Source organism: Oncorhynchus mykiss, chromosome 18 (assembly GCF_057628025.1).
Source record: "Oncorhynchus mykiss isolate SJ-2025 chromosome 18, ASM5762802v1, whole genome shotgun sequence".
Classification (NCBI taxonomy): domain Eukaryota; kingdom Metazoa; phylum Chordata; class Actinopteri; order Salmoniformes; family Salmonidae; genus Oncorhynchus; species Oncorhynchus mykiss.
Window position 1 is genome coordinate 66,303,128 of NC_143039.1, and position 14,445 is coordinate 66,317,572.

The 14,445-nt window shown below is 42.1% G+C and overlaps 2 protein-coding genes across 21 annotated transcripts in view; both read right to left on the reverse strand.

The window, feature by feature from the left end:
- Positions 1–1,277, reverse strand: part of LOC110496603 (nuclear transcription factor Y subunit gamma) — a 40,176-nt gene extending 38,899 nt beyond the window's left edge. For 5 of the 19 annotated variants that reach the window (XM_090209150.1, XM_090209134.1, XM_090209128.1 and 2 more), the window contains exon 1: positions 1,034–1,147. In XM_090209150.1, the coding sequence (XP_090065276.1) occupies position 1,034 (1 nt within the window). In that variant the 5' untranslated portion in view covers positions 1,035–1,147. Of the gene's footprint in view, positions 1–354; positions 619–1,033 lie in introns of those variants that run through there. The other 14 variants (XM_090209133.1, XM_090209120.1, XM_090209139.1 and 11 more) reach the window with 11 other exon arrangements.
- Positions 1,278–2,782: 1,505 nt separating this feature from the next.
- si:ch211-13c6.2 (uncharacterized) lies at positions 2,783–14,404 on the reverse strand. Of its 2 annotated transcripts, XM_021572594.3 has the most exons (13): positions 14,052–14,403; positions 13,849–13,917; positions 11,369–11,393; positions 7,372–7,458; positions 7,055–7,200; positions 6,792–6,911; positions 6,408–6,453; positions 5,033–6,230; positions 4,852–4,900; positions 4,262–4,339; positions 3,999–4,112; positions 3,589–3,829; positions 2,783–3,461 (listed from the first exon to the last, which is right to left on the reverse strand). In XM_021572594.3, exons 1-13 carry the CDS (start codon positions 14,109–14,111, stop codon positions 3,211–3,213), a joined length of 2,484 nt encoding a protein of 827 aa, XP_021428269.3. In that variant the 5' UTR covers positions 14,112–14,403; the 3' UTR covers positions 2,783–3,210. The 2 variants fall into 2 exon arrangements, with proteins under 2 accessions (XP_021428269.3, XP_021428270.3); XM_021572595.3 differs by lacking the exon at positions 11,369–11,393 and having other exon boundaries at positions 14,052–14,404.
- Positions 14,405–14,445: the final 41 nt, after the last annotated feature.

The window sequence follows — 14,445 nt, forward strand, 5'->3', positions numbered from 1 at the left end:
AGACATTATTTATCTATGTCCAACGGGATGCCAGAGATGACACCTTTTACCGATACCCTACTCCAAAAATCAATGCAGTCTACTTCATGCGTCGATAAGCCACATTTCACGCTCCTTTTGCTCTTTAGATACACACGATATCAACACCATCACTCCTTTGTTGCTTTGACCGCATCCACTTTTCCCAACTCTCCTTTTTAACCATCCTCTTGACTTCAAAAGGGTTTCCAAAATAAACACCTTTATCCAAAGAACATATTCCACCAACAAGAAACGATTCAGACTCGTTTTCCACAACAATCTTTGCCCTTTTTAAACCCTTGTAGATTTTCAACCCAACCAGTTATAACTAACCTGATTCAATTGCTCAACCAAATAACTATTCGAATCGGGTGCTTTAGGGTTGCAGCAAAAACCTACAGGAACGTAACTCTCCAGAAAGAGGGTTAGAGAGCCCGGTCTCGGGTAGTTGTTTAAGCTAGTTTACTTATGTGCTCGATGGTAAACCCAACCCAGTCAATGGAAGACGATGATACACGCTAAACATTGGCCCATGTGTTAGAGCTAATTCGCCCCTGAACAACAGGTACTGCTGATCAATGGAAAGTTTGCAAAACTGGGGTAAAGCTCTCTAACCAATAAAGACTACGTTTGGATCTGTCCTTCAGACCAATCAAACCTCGGACTAGATTCCACCAATCAAGGTTTCTACGGGTTCAGTTAGTTGTGAAACTGACGCCATTAGGGATCTACCAAAAATCGCCAGTCGTACGAGGCAGAATTTACACAAGAGCCAACATGGCGGCCTCAGTGCGGCAGTTTCTTGGCCGCCTCGGTTCCTTTCAGCTGGCCACCAATAAGCGGCTCAGAGAGCTGGGAGGGAAATGGCGCCTATGTTCATCTTCCAAAACAATCGTCTATTGGACAAGAACAGCAATTGAAAATGCGCAAAGTCATAGCCCCAATTCCATAGCGACACAGTATGGTTTCACATATAGATATTAACCATGTATATAATCTGATTTTTACTCACTTTGTTTTACGGGTTAGCACAAGTGAAGTTCAGCTCACCGTATTATTTATTTTATTTCAGTAGCAACGGGAAACAAGATGGCTGCCAAGTACTTCTGCTCTAACCGGAAACTGTGCTACGTTGGTGCGCTGACGTCAAGAACTTTAAATTCTGAGCCTCAAACTACAAAATGCTTCACATAATTATTTTACAAACCCAGGAAGTCAAAGGGTGTGCAATGGTGTGTGAATAATTTAGGGACCTGCTGGCTTTCCATAAGATATTCTCTGCATCAAACATGCAGAGAAACGTGTATCTGCCACGGAAAGAACAAGTAAAACAGCTTATTCTACCACATCACTTATAGGATAATAACCTACATTTGAAAACCAAATACTATTGTGTTCCCATTCTATCCCAATGTCGATATTTTTCTAATCCTTGTATGGAAAACTACACTGAACAAAAATATAAAATGCAACAATTTCAAAGCTTTTACTTAGTTATAGTTCATATAAGGAAATCGGTCAATTGAAATTAATTAATTGGGCCCAAATCTATGGATTTCACATGACTGGGAATACAGATATGATTCTGTTGGTCACATATATGCATCTGTTGGTCACCTCATGCAGCACGACAGATCTCATTCACATAGTTGATCATGATGTTGATTCTGGCCTTGAAATGTTGTCCCAATTCTCGTCAATGGCTGTACAAAGTTGCTGGATATTTGCGGGAACTGGAACATGCTGTCTTACACGTTGATCCAGAGCATCCCAAACATGCTCAATTGGTGAAATGTCTGGTGAGTATGCAGGCCATGGAAGAACTGGGACATTTTCACCTTCCAGGGATTGTGTACAGATCCTTGAGACATGGGGCAATGCATTATAATGTGGAAACATGAGGTGATGGCGGTGGATGAATGGCACCACAATGGGCCACAGGATTTCGTCACGGTATCTCTATGTATTCAAATTGCCTTTGATAAAATACCATTGTCTGTAGCTTATGCCTGCCCATACCATAACCACACAGCCACCATGGGGCACTCTATTCACAACGTTGACATCAGCAAACTGATTGCCCACACAACGCCATACTCGCTGTCTGCCATGTAGAGTTGAAACCGGTATTAATCTGTAAAGAGCACACTTCTCCAGTGTGCCAGTGGCCATCAAAGGTGAGCATTTGACCACTGAAGTTGGTTACATCGCGGAACTGCAGTCAGGTCAAAACCCTTGTGAGGACGACAAACACACAGATGAGCTTCCCTGAGACAGTTTGAGCAAAAATTATTCGCTTGTGCAAACCCAGTTTCATCAGCTGTCCAGGTGGCTGATCTCAGACAATCCCGCAGGTGAAGAAGCCGGATGTGGAGGTACTGGGCTGCCGTGGTTACACGTGGTCTGTGGTTGTAGGGACGGTTGGATGTTCTGTCAAATTCTCTAAAACGATGTTGGAGGCAGTGTATGGTAGAGAAGTTAACATTAAATTCTCCAGCAACAGCTCTGGTGGACATTCCTGCAATCATTATGCCAATTGCATGCTCCCTCAAAACTTGAGATATCTGTGGCATTGTGTTGTGTGACAAAACTGTACATTTTAGTGACCTGTTGACACCTGCACAAGGTGCACCTGTGTAATGATCATGTTGTTTAATCAGCTTCTTGATGTGCCACACCTGTCAGGTGGATGGATTATCTTGGAAAAGGAGAAATGATCACGAACAGGGATGTAAAATAATTTGTGCACAAAATGAGAACCTTTTGGTGTGTATGGAACATTTCTAGGATATTTTATTTCAGCTCATGAAACAAGGGACCAACACTTTACATGTTGCGCTTATATTTTTGTTCAGTGTAATATTTCTTTAACCATCTTGTTTGGATCAGAACTGATTTGTGGTCACACATGTTTTATTGTCAGTTACAATGCAGTGTTAAGTGAATAGAAGTTATTCAAAAGAAATCATTTTGTTTTCAACAACATGTCTACACCGTTCAAAGCATATTTTCGGATTACTAATGTCAAATAATTGCTACAAAACCTTTAACCCTTAAATCTAGCCATCAAGATGAACAATTAAAGCAAATAAAAGTGTAGAAACATTTCAAAAGCAAACTTCCAACAGAAATACAGTTGAGCTCAGATCAATACAAATATTTTACACACATGGTGGTTCTACTGTAAAATCACTTTTTCCTTGCCACAAGCTCCAGGAGAGTGGAGGTGATTTTGTCTAGGCTGGTGGATTGAGGGACACCCGTCCTGTACCCCCGCTCCCAGTGTATTGGGGGTGTAGGATTGAATGGATGGTGAAGATCCCCTGCAGGTGGGTAATCACGAGGGTACATCTGCCCCTGACAACTCTCGTGGGGGTATGCCATTGGCTCCTCTGGACGAGCATGAGATTGTGGGTACATCTCAACATGCCCAAAGACCTCTGAAATGAAGAAAGATGATGTAGATGTGGAATTATTATTATTTTTAAAGTCCCACAAAAATATATACAAAATGACTGTAATGAACTTCTGCAATTTTGTTGTGAGAAACATGCATACATAGTTTACCTTCATATTGAGCTCTCCTCTCCATTCTCATGTCTGTGTCTCTGTAAGGATCCTGTGGGGTCTCTGGAGTGTAGCGCTCCTGTGAGCGTTCCTTTGAGTGTCTGGGAGGATGGCCTTCGTAATGTCTCTCCTCTTGCACTTCTCTGTAGTTTCTTTCATAGTCATCTCTGGGATTTTCCAGGTGATCCTTGCTCATGTGATTATATTCTTTGGAAATTACTGTTGGATGTAGGCTTTTGTACTACAGTTGAAATGAGGAAAGGACCATCTTACTTACATAAACCAACTTTTTAAAAGTTTCAGAGAAAAGGAAATGTTTGCATTCTCAAGTCAGCCTATGATCCATTCATCGTCAACTGACATCCGTAAAGAAACTGCGCAACATGCTGTGCAACACAATGAATACCTACCGCAGGCATTACCGCTGTCTTCTCATATTTTTTGTCTTGGAACTCTTTCAGAAGGTTACACAGCTTGTCCTTCAGGAAGTTGGCCTCTTCCACATTCTCAACCTGTATGTTATTCTAGAGGGTAAGCAAGTACATGAAAGAACATGGTCAGTTAAATAATACCATTTCTCTTCCCAAAAGTCGTCACCTAAAGGCTATGACAGTTGTCTTTGTGCAAAAGGTATGGCATTTTGATTGGTGTTATTCTTTTATTAGGATCTTACCAGTACATCCAAAACATTCCCAGTGTCTGGAGTTGCCTCTGCCATTGGTCTGGAGCCTGCTACTCCTTGATAAGCACCCTAAACAATTAGAATAAGGTACTCAATAAGACATTACACAGACAATTAACAAACTTTAACAATTGTCAGTTGCGGCAGGTAGCCTAGTGGTTAAGAGCATTGGGCCAGTAACAGAAAGGTTGCTGGTTCAAATCCCGAGCCGACTAGGCAAAATCTGTCAACGTGCCCTTGAGCAAGGCACTTAACCCCATTGCTCCTGTAGGTCACTCTGGATAAGAGTGCCTGCTGAATTACTAAAATGTAAAACATTTAAAAATGTCAGTTACGCTTAGCAGAGGGCTCCGAGTGGCGCAGCTGTCTAACACACTGCATCGGTGCTTGAAGTCACTACCAACACCTTGGTTCGATTCCAGGCTGTATCACAACTGGCCGTGATTGGGAGTCCCATAAGGCAGCGCACAATTGTCTCAGCGTCGTCCGGGTTTGGCCGGTGTAGGCCGTCCTTGTAAAGAAGAATTTGTTCTGACTTGCCTAGTTAAATAAAGGTTTAATTAAAACCATTGTCTATATACCTGTGGCTTGGCAAAAGGTTCTGACCTTCTTCTATTGTCACCAGCTTGCCTGAAGGGAAGAAGATTTTGTAAGAATCATTATAGAACACCCTTAGCGTAATAGTAACCAAAACACCTTTCACCTCAGGATGTAATGATGGAAAAGTTTAACGCGTGGTGATGTGTACTTATTCACACTTACATTAACTTCAACACGTCCTCCTCCTGTTCTGTGGCATCAGAGAACCTGCTCTTTCTCTTCCGTTTCCCGGGGCTCTTGTGGTCATCTGTGGCTCCTTCCAGGAAGCGCCGGAAAGGTTCGGGGATCTCTGTTCTCATTCTGCCACCCTCTGCTGGCTTCTGAGGAGTCCCCCTCATTCCTGATGGTCCCATCCCTCGCTCCATCTCTGGATGCTGTGGACCCCTCCCCTCCTGACGAATGGCCTTGACAAGGTCAAACAAATGCTCCCTGCTGCCTTGACCCCCTGTCTCCATTGGTCCCTCCATTTGATTTGGGAACCTCAAGTCTTCGTCAGCAGCTCCTTGCCCTTCTGGCCCCTTGGGGTAGCCACGGCCGTTTGGATCCCTGTCGTGAGATCGCCTATGAGGGTTGCCTTCTGGATAGGCTGGCCCATGTTGTTCCTCATTGTACGCCCTGCGTTGTGCCTCCTCAAGGTATCCGCTTCTACGGGTATCCTCGGAGTAAGGGTCTTCATGAACAGGTGGTCCGTGGGCTGCCCTTCCATGGGCGTGTTCAAAGCAGAGAGGAGCTTTGTCAGGATAGGCACGTTCAGGAGGAAATTCCTGCGGATAGGCCGGAACATGAGGATAGCTCCTCCCATGTGGTGATTCATCTTCTCGAAAGGCCCGCTCCTTAGAAGCTTCAGCAGCATGAAATGTTCTACGGAGAACCTCATCAGAATAGAACTGTTTGAGAGGATCATTCTCCGGGTAGACACTCCTGCGTGGAGGTTCTTCAGGGTATGCTTGGCGATGAGGGATTTCCTCTTGGTGACCTGGCCTGGACTCCAAAAACTCTCGTCTACGCATGTCCTCCAAATAATCCTGACCATGGATTTGTTCTTCAAGGTAGTGATCCCTTCTACGACGGTTATCTTCATGATAGCCTGCTCTACGAAGCTCGTCTTCCTCAAAACCACGGAGGCTGGGGTCTCCTCCTCTCAGGTAAACCTCTCGCACTGCCCCGGACAATAAGTAAGGATCGTCTTCATGGAAGGGAGGTCTATATAGATCATCTTCAGGACGCCCTCCTCTGTGGTGGTACTCCCCGTCCGGGAAATCCATCCTCCCTGGATGCAGGTGTCCTTCCCGCCTCATGTCTGATGGATGAGAATGTGTTGGTTTTGGCTGATTCTTGGCCCCTCTTTCTTTCGGGGGAACTGAAAAAGGGAAAATAACATTGTCAATGTTTTCAGTTTGATATTGGACAAGTTGAGAATAAACACTACTAGTTCAATGACTCATGATCGGAAAATGTTTAGTTTAGATTTTTTATTTTTTTATTTCTGATTTTACTAATAGACTAATTTACTAAAAGAATTCTGAAAATATCTTACCTCTAGAACTGTTCAATTTGCCCACATTTCGTTTTTTCCTCAAAGGCTAAAATAAAAACCAAAGATTAGGATCAGAAGATTTCAAATAGAACACAAATAACACTTGCAAATAAATGACACAATTACTTTACGAGAGGCACATAGACTGGTATGTAGACCTACAATGGCAGGTAGCCTAGTCGTTAAGATCGTTGGCCAGTAACCTAAAGGTTGCTGGTTCAAATCCCCGAGTTGACTAAGTAAAAACAATCCGTTGATGTTCACTTAACCCTAATTGCTCCTGTAAGTCGTTCTGGATAAGAGCGTCTGCAAAATGACTAAAATATAAATGCAAACTCTTGTCAATAAGCAGGTACCTTACCAGAGGGAATCATGATGACTTACCTTTGGACTTCCTTGCCCATTCTGTCTTTCCACAATCTCCGCCAAGGCTCGTAAAGCCTTCCCCGATTGAGCCAGGGCATTGGTACTGTCCCATGTCACCAAGTCTTTCCTTTTCATATCCTAGAAAAAGGAAAGTACATCAAGCATCACTATATTTAAAGATCCTGACCACCATGATCCTTGCTTAGCTTTAATAAAACGTCCAGCAAGAGGATCATGCATGAGACGCATATCCAGGTTATGCCAGTAAATCTCCTCCTTACCAGGTAATTCTGTCGATGTCTGCGACCAATTAAATGATTGACCATGTTGGGTAAGGATGCCTCCAGATCGCATAATCTGCAGATGTATCTGGGGCCAGGCTGACGGTCATGGGAGACTGGCTCCACCTCCGCCAGAAGACTCAAACCTGACATGAAGAAATGAGACGTACAGGTCAGAAAGGGACACTTTAAACCGACAACTCTCTCTTAACTAATTTTGACCCAGTTCACTTCTACAAGTGTATGCTCTTTGGGCACCAACTTGGAAGTTATAATTGTGTGTTGAATTAGACATGGTTTTAAAATACAGTATTTACCGATGATTGGCTCATCAAGTTTCAGGTATTGGAGGTAGTGTTTGATATCCGTGAAATCTGGTAACTCATGATCCCTGGTAGCCCGCCCTGTGAGATCCACAACATCAGAAGTTAGAGATCAATGCCACAATCAATGATATGGTCTTTAGATGACAAATAGTGCTTGAACAGACTACAGCGGTAAAAACGTAACAAATCGTAGCACTGGAAAAGTCAATAATTCACATACATACAGTGGGGTCCGGAATTATTGACACCCTTGATAAACCCTAGCAAAAATGACTCAAATAAATATACTGATCTATATTGCATGCAACAAAAAGGGAAATTATATTATGCTAATACAATTGCTCAGATAAAGATTACTGTTATTAAACAATCATTTTTTTTCAAAAGTATGGGTCAAAATTGACATCCCTGTTTTCAAAACTTTTCTCAAATGTTTAATGAGTTGTAGAACACACTGGGAGGGTTCTTCGACCATTCCTCTATACAGAATCCTTCCAGGTCCTTCATCTGCGTGTATGAACTGCTCTCTCTCCAGTTCAACCCACTGCATTCAAGTGTTTGTTTTTCACAAATGGTTAAAATTCATGGATAACCTGGCCATCATCCATACGTTACGGATACATACTGAAATGATGGATTGGTCTGCTGAAGGAAATGGTTTGAGTCCTTCAGACATTCCACCCAGACTGCGAGTCACTACCAAGAGACTGGCGTTTTCAAGTGTTTCTTGGGGAGTTCCTTCAACCAAATCAGCCATAGAAATCGCAATGACCTCACAGCGCAGAAATCCCATTTCTGAAAACTGCAGGAAAACCAGAAGTAGCTGTGAGTCCAAGGGGAGTGAACTGCAATCCTAATAGAATCGAGTCTCTTCAAAGAGATTGAAGCATGCTTACCAGGGACAGGATTGCGCAATGTTTGTCTAATATCTCAGCCAATTTTATTTTTTGCACACTGACCTGTGAGAATAGCAGGCACAGGTCAACACATCCACTGTTAAGTCTTACGGTCTGTGCAATGTAGAACTCTTGAAGTGTCCATTAGGACATTCGATAGCAGAAAAATAGAAGGCAGTCGAGGAATAGCGATGCAAATCAACATCGAGGTGACCATTCATGTGTACGGCCCTCTTGCTGTTAATTCTAGTTCATACCATATATACAGATTAAGCTTTTTAACATTGTTCAAAAATAAAAGGAAAATACTTCTGCGCCACAGGCCAGCCGAAACAGTTTTGTAAGGTAACATTCAAGTGTGTATACAAGAGTGAGCACAATGCAAAGAGTCCCGGATTTTTTAGCAAGTGTGTGAAGGCTGTGGGACCACATGACTGCGGCCTCAGAAAATGTGTTTTTCACTCAAACACATCACCCAAAGTGTCGATGTTTTCAGTCCTCAGTGCTCGGGGTGGGAGAATGGGACAACGCATAGCCACTTGCACTAAGCAAGGGACTTTGCTAAATCATATGTCTAGTTAAGGGCTGTGTGATTGCTGGCAGGTCAGTTGTGGGCCAAAGCCTTCACTGCATTCGCACTTAAGAGTTCCCTATATAGTCCTAGTCCTTTAAAGAAAGTGATTGAGGGGCTTTCCAATTCCATTGCCATGTCCTCCTCTTAAAAGCATAGACAACAATGGCCTTTGGATGTTAATTTTCCTCTGTCCAGCTAGCATCTTCCAGTACATGGAGAACCACATACTTACTTAGACTCAAATCCCAGTTCACAGATTTGGATCCAATTGATTGATGTGAAATTTCATTCCACATACAGACACATTTACTTTAGTCTTAATGGTTTCAGGTGGTAGACTGCAGACATACTATGGTTTAATGACCTGTTGAAATTCACCGGTGAGCATGGACTTAATCCATTCTTATTTCAGCAAGAGCCAGCTAGATTGGGTTGACAAAACAGCTATTTTTTGCAGTAACCAACAATAAAGTTATGTTTCTCTCATACCAATGAGTGGACGTCACAGGAAATGGGAAGAGCATGTTTTTTTTTTACATAATCAGGTGCAGTACCAGTCAAAAGTTGACACCTACTCATTCAAGGGTTTTTGTAGAAAATAGTAAAGACACCAAAACTATGAAATAACACATATGGAATCATGTAGTAACCAAAAAATGTAAACAAATCAAAATAAATGTTATTTGAGATTCTTTGAGGTTGCCATCCTTTGATGACAGCTTTGCACACTCTTGGCATTTTCTCAACCAGCTTCACCTGGAATGCTTTTCCAACAATCTTGAAGGAGTTCCCACATATGCTGAGCACTTGTTGGCTGCTTTTCCTTCACTCTGCGGTCCAACTCATCCCAAACCATCTCAATTGGGTTGAGGTCGAGTGATTGTGGAGGCCAAGTCATCTGATGCAGCACTCCATCACTCTCCTTCTTGGTAAAATAGCCCTTACACAACCTGGAGGTGTGTTGGGTCATTGTCCTGTTGAAAAACAAATGATAGTCCCACTAAGCGCAAACCACATGGGATGGCGTATCACTTCAGAATGCTGTGGTCGCCATGCTGGTTGTGTGCCTTGAATTTGAAATAAATCACAGACAGTGTCACCAGCAAAGCACCCCCACACCATCTCCATGCTTCACAGTGGGAACTATACATGCAGAGATCATCCGTTCACATACTCTGCGTCTCACAAAGACACAGAGGTTGGAACCAAAAAAAGAGATTTCCACCGGTCTAATGTCCATTGCTTGTATTTCTTGGCCCAAGCAAGTCTCTTCTTCTTATTGCTGTCCTATAGTAGTGTTTTCTTAGCAGCAATCGACCATCAAGGCCTGATTCACGCAGTCTCCTCTGAACAGTTTATGTTGAGATGTGCCTTACTTACCAACCCTACCTTGTCACAACACAACTGATTGGCTCAAACGCATTGAAGGAGGAAAGAAATTCCACAAATTACCAAGGCCCACCTGGTAATTTTTGGGGCGGCAGCATAGCCTAGTGGTTAGAGCGTTGGACTAGTAACCGAAAGGTTGGATCGAATCCCCGAGCTGACAAGGTACAAAATCTGTCGTTCTGCCCCTGAACAAGGCAGTTAACTGACTTGCCTAGTTAAAAAAAGGTCAAATAAAACATTGAAATGCACACCAGTTGACTACCTCATGAAGCTGGTTGAGTGTGTGCAAAGCTATCATCAAGGCAAAGGATGGCTATTTGAAGAATCTCAAAAATATAATATATTTTGATTTGGTTAACACTTTTTTGGTTGCTACATGATTTCATAGTTGATGTCGTTGCTATTATTTGATCATATTAAAATAAAATCTGCAAAGAGTAGGTGTGTCCAAACTTTTCACTGGTACTGTCTGTTCACAGAAACTGCATTTGCTCTCTCTCTCTGAAGGTAGTCAGTAATGCAAAGCAAACAGCAATATAGGACTGATTTCCCCAACAACTGAAAGCATGGTTAGTGCTATCCGGGATCCTTCGAACATCCCTACCCTAGAGCTGGGACAATAAACCCGAAAATGATCGACACCGATCACTTATCGCAAGCATTTTGCTGACATTGTTCATTACGATAAGTAGCTTATACAAGAGAAATGTGAAGTTTGAAAAGAAAGTTTGCTAAAATGTGAGATTGTTAATGGGACAATTGATGGCTGCAGCCATCAAACTAGTAGTAGTTCATAGGATAATAAATAAACGGGTGCACATTAATGTTAAATGTATTGTTCCACATGGTCTTGCATCACACATCTGATCTGAGGTGCTGCATGGTGCTCATCGTGGCAGGTTCATATCGCAGTCTCAGTTTAATTGAATTTTACTCAACAAAAATGACTATGTACCAACCCTTCCATACAACGTGCACTAACACTATTGGCACAGAGGGTAGTGAGCCTGTTTGGAACTCTGAACTTCCTTTACCCCTGCCAGAAGGAAGGGGCAGCAACAAGACACTTACAGAGGTCCCAAGCTCATCGTCGACAATCAGTGAGTGAAGGGAAGATGAAATTACTTACCAGTAGAAACCAGGTGGTCCTCTTTCTGTCAGGAATGAAGGGAGACGCAACCGAGAAAAACAGGTTCAGTTAAGTCAATCAGCAATGGATCAGCGGGTAACTGGTTGGTGTAACCAGCAACCTTGCTATCAGAACTACAGATAAAGATGGGGTTAGGACCCGGGACGGAATCACATGCACACCATACACATATAATAGGAAGCCACACCTAAAGCTCGAGGTGCACTGATGGGCCATTTGGGAGTAATACTATACATCCAAATCTGGACTCTGACCTGGAACTTACCTGCCCCTCTTAATTTAGTACCTATACTTCCGTTGTTTGGGTTTGACACAAACTTAGCAACTGGGTGTCTTCATTTGATTTGAAAGCGTAAAAAAAAATATTGAGTACATTGGAATTTGTGTTTTGTTCGTTTGCTCTGTCCATCCTCTTATGATCGATCATAAGCTCATTGTAATGCAAAATTGTGGTTTGAAAACTATGAAATATCTCCAAGAGGCATACAACGACTGAAAGAGGAATGTGGTTGCTTCCAACTATAATTTCTAGCATCAGAAATATTCCAGTGGAAGACACTCCGCATGCTTCAGAGGTGAATAAGATCCATGATACTGTGGTGACAAAGTCCTGTAGGTAAGTTAAGGGCGAATCATTGCCCTAATAAATTGTCAAGATATTTCTCTATTATAATACCTCGCTCGAAGACGGTTCAATGCAAAGGACTCCGGATAGGGCTTCGGACTGAATTTGTACACTAAACCAGAGCATGCAGATCTGGTGTATAAAATAAAAAAAATGATGAACAATATTCCAATTGAGACTAGTGAACAGCTTTGTACGGAGTTCACTTGTCTCACTTAACAGGAGCCAACAGTACTTCTTCGAAAAAATCTTGAAATACTCAGTTATAAAGGACATTTTTGTTTTTGATATAAATCACGTAGAGACCCAAGCAGGAAGACAAGACATAGGTGTCCCTTCTCGAGATGATCTGCTTTGGAGGGCAAAAAGATCCGTCTTTGGAGCAGCAGTGAAGTTGAAGCGGAAAGTCCAGTTGTTCCATTAGAATGAAACATGGCGATTGAAGAACCTAACATGACGGCAAAAGTAGACTCAACTTTGCATGGGAAAAGGAAAGGGATTAATCTGATCCTTTAAAGACAAGCCTAGACATAGTCCTCTGTAGCTCAATTGGTAGTGCCTGGCGCTTGCAATGCCAGGATAGATGGTTCGGTTCCTGGGACCACCCATACGTAAAAAATCTATGCAAGCATGACTAAGTTGCATTTTTCCTTCTTCCAAATGACATATAATATTAGACCATTTTCCCTTCTACCAACTCTCTCTACATTCCAATATCCCCACAAGTTGTCATGACGACTCAAACCCAGCAATATCCATCAGTATTTTACAGCACCTAGACAGGGGACATCTCCAAGCGTCATGAATACGGCACAGGGTAAAAATGAAGGAACTCGGTAAGTTCCAAAGTCAACACCTTTACAAGAAGAATATGACCACGATTTTGCCTCTCCTGGCTTCTGTTCAACCATGACGCAACATGAAAAAGTATATTGTTGGCACACTCCCATCTTAAAGATGTTACTGGGAGCAAGAGGAATCAAGAGATAGCAGAAATAAACTAAAACAGTTCCAGTGTGCACATATTTGTTACACATCAAGAGGTTTTAGATACTTCATGGTGATTTGTTCGTTCATTCTTGTTGGCGTGGTGCCATGTTCATCAACAATATTCACTAAAACAAGAGTTTTATGGAAAATACTGTACCATAAATCAGGTGCACCAGAAGGTGGTGGTACACCAAAGGTGAAAGCAAAGATGAACTTTATTTAAGTCCATACCTTGCTGGTTATTTGTACAAGCAGAATGAAGCCATCTGGAAAGAGGAAAAATATAATACGAGACCACAAGTGAACAATAGCTGCTTTCTGGAAGCTCTTGAAGAACACAAAACCTGGGTTCTGGAAAGAAGAGGTTAATACCAGAGGACGTCTATGTGCAATTCCATGGTAAAGGAATCATACTGAGACTTATTTTTCAAATGTATACCAAACAAATACCATTGATTTCTATGGTTTGTTAAACTTTGAACTCTATGGATGATGCACAAGGACTACTTAACAATTTCCACAGATCATTTTACAACAACACATTTACAGGAAGAACTGTGCGGATAACAGAATATAACTGAGGGAGATTTTACCGTAACTCGGCAAAAATAATTATCCAGTCATGTAATTCCATCACCATGGAATTGTCCCATTCAGCACATCCTCCTGCTTGAAATTGATAACTATTTTTAAACTTACCGTTGTGATTGATTTTGTGAACAGGAATTTTACTCATGATTTGTCTTGACCTTATTACTGTATTAATTAACTATTAGCTATAAGATGGTAACAGATCGTTGTGACTTGAGTAGTTCAAATATTGGACTGCAACTTTGCTTCTTACCCTCATGTGTAGTACTGTAGTCCGGTGGATCTTATACAGGGTTTCACCCCTAATGGATCTGGTACAGATCTGAAAAACAGAAGATTCTTCCTGATGTGGTGGTGGAAAAAAAACGGCTAGCCTAGCCTAGTAACGTCGTTAACTTGTTACAAACATATTTTTGTTTAGCTTATTGTGCCTAGGCTACACTCAACGTTACTTACAGCGCAATCAATGTAGTCCTCGGCATTAGAATCCTCGTATGTCGTTTCTAAACCTTCCATTGTTGCCCCGGAAATTTGAAATGTAGCCACTTACCTAGCTAGCTGAACCGATCTAAATACCCTGTTGTTAGTAAACGAACGTTAGCTGATGGGTGAATAACCAGCTAATGCTAATTTAGCGAAAACGAGGTTAAAAGACCACCGTACTTCACACAGTATAAATATAAGACCGTTTTTGCAAACTATGCTAGTTATTTTTCGATCAAATAAAAGAGAAAAATGGCTTGCTGGCTTTTAGAAACCCACTTCCTGTTTAATCTGGTTGACCACCCATTCCCCATGTTGCTGGTCTAAATGCTATACCGCCACCTGCTGGACTGGTGCTCACATCGCT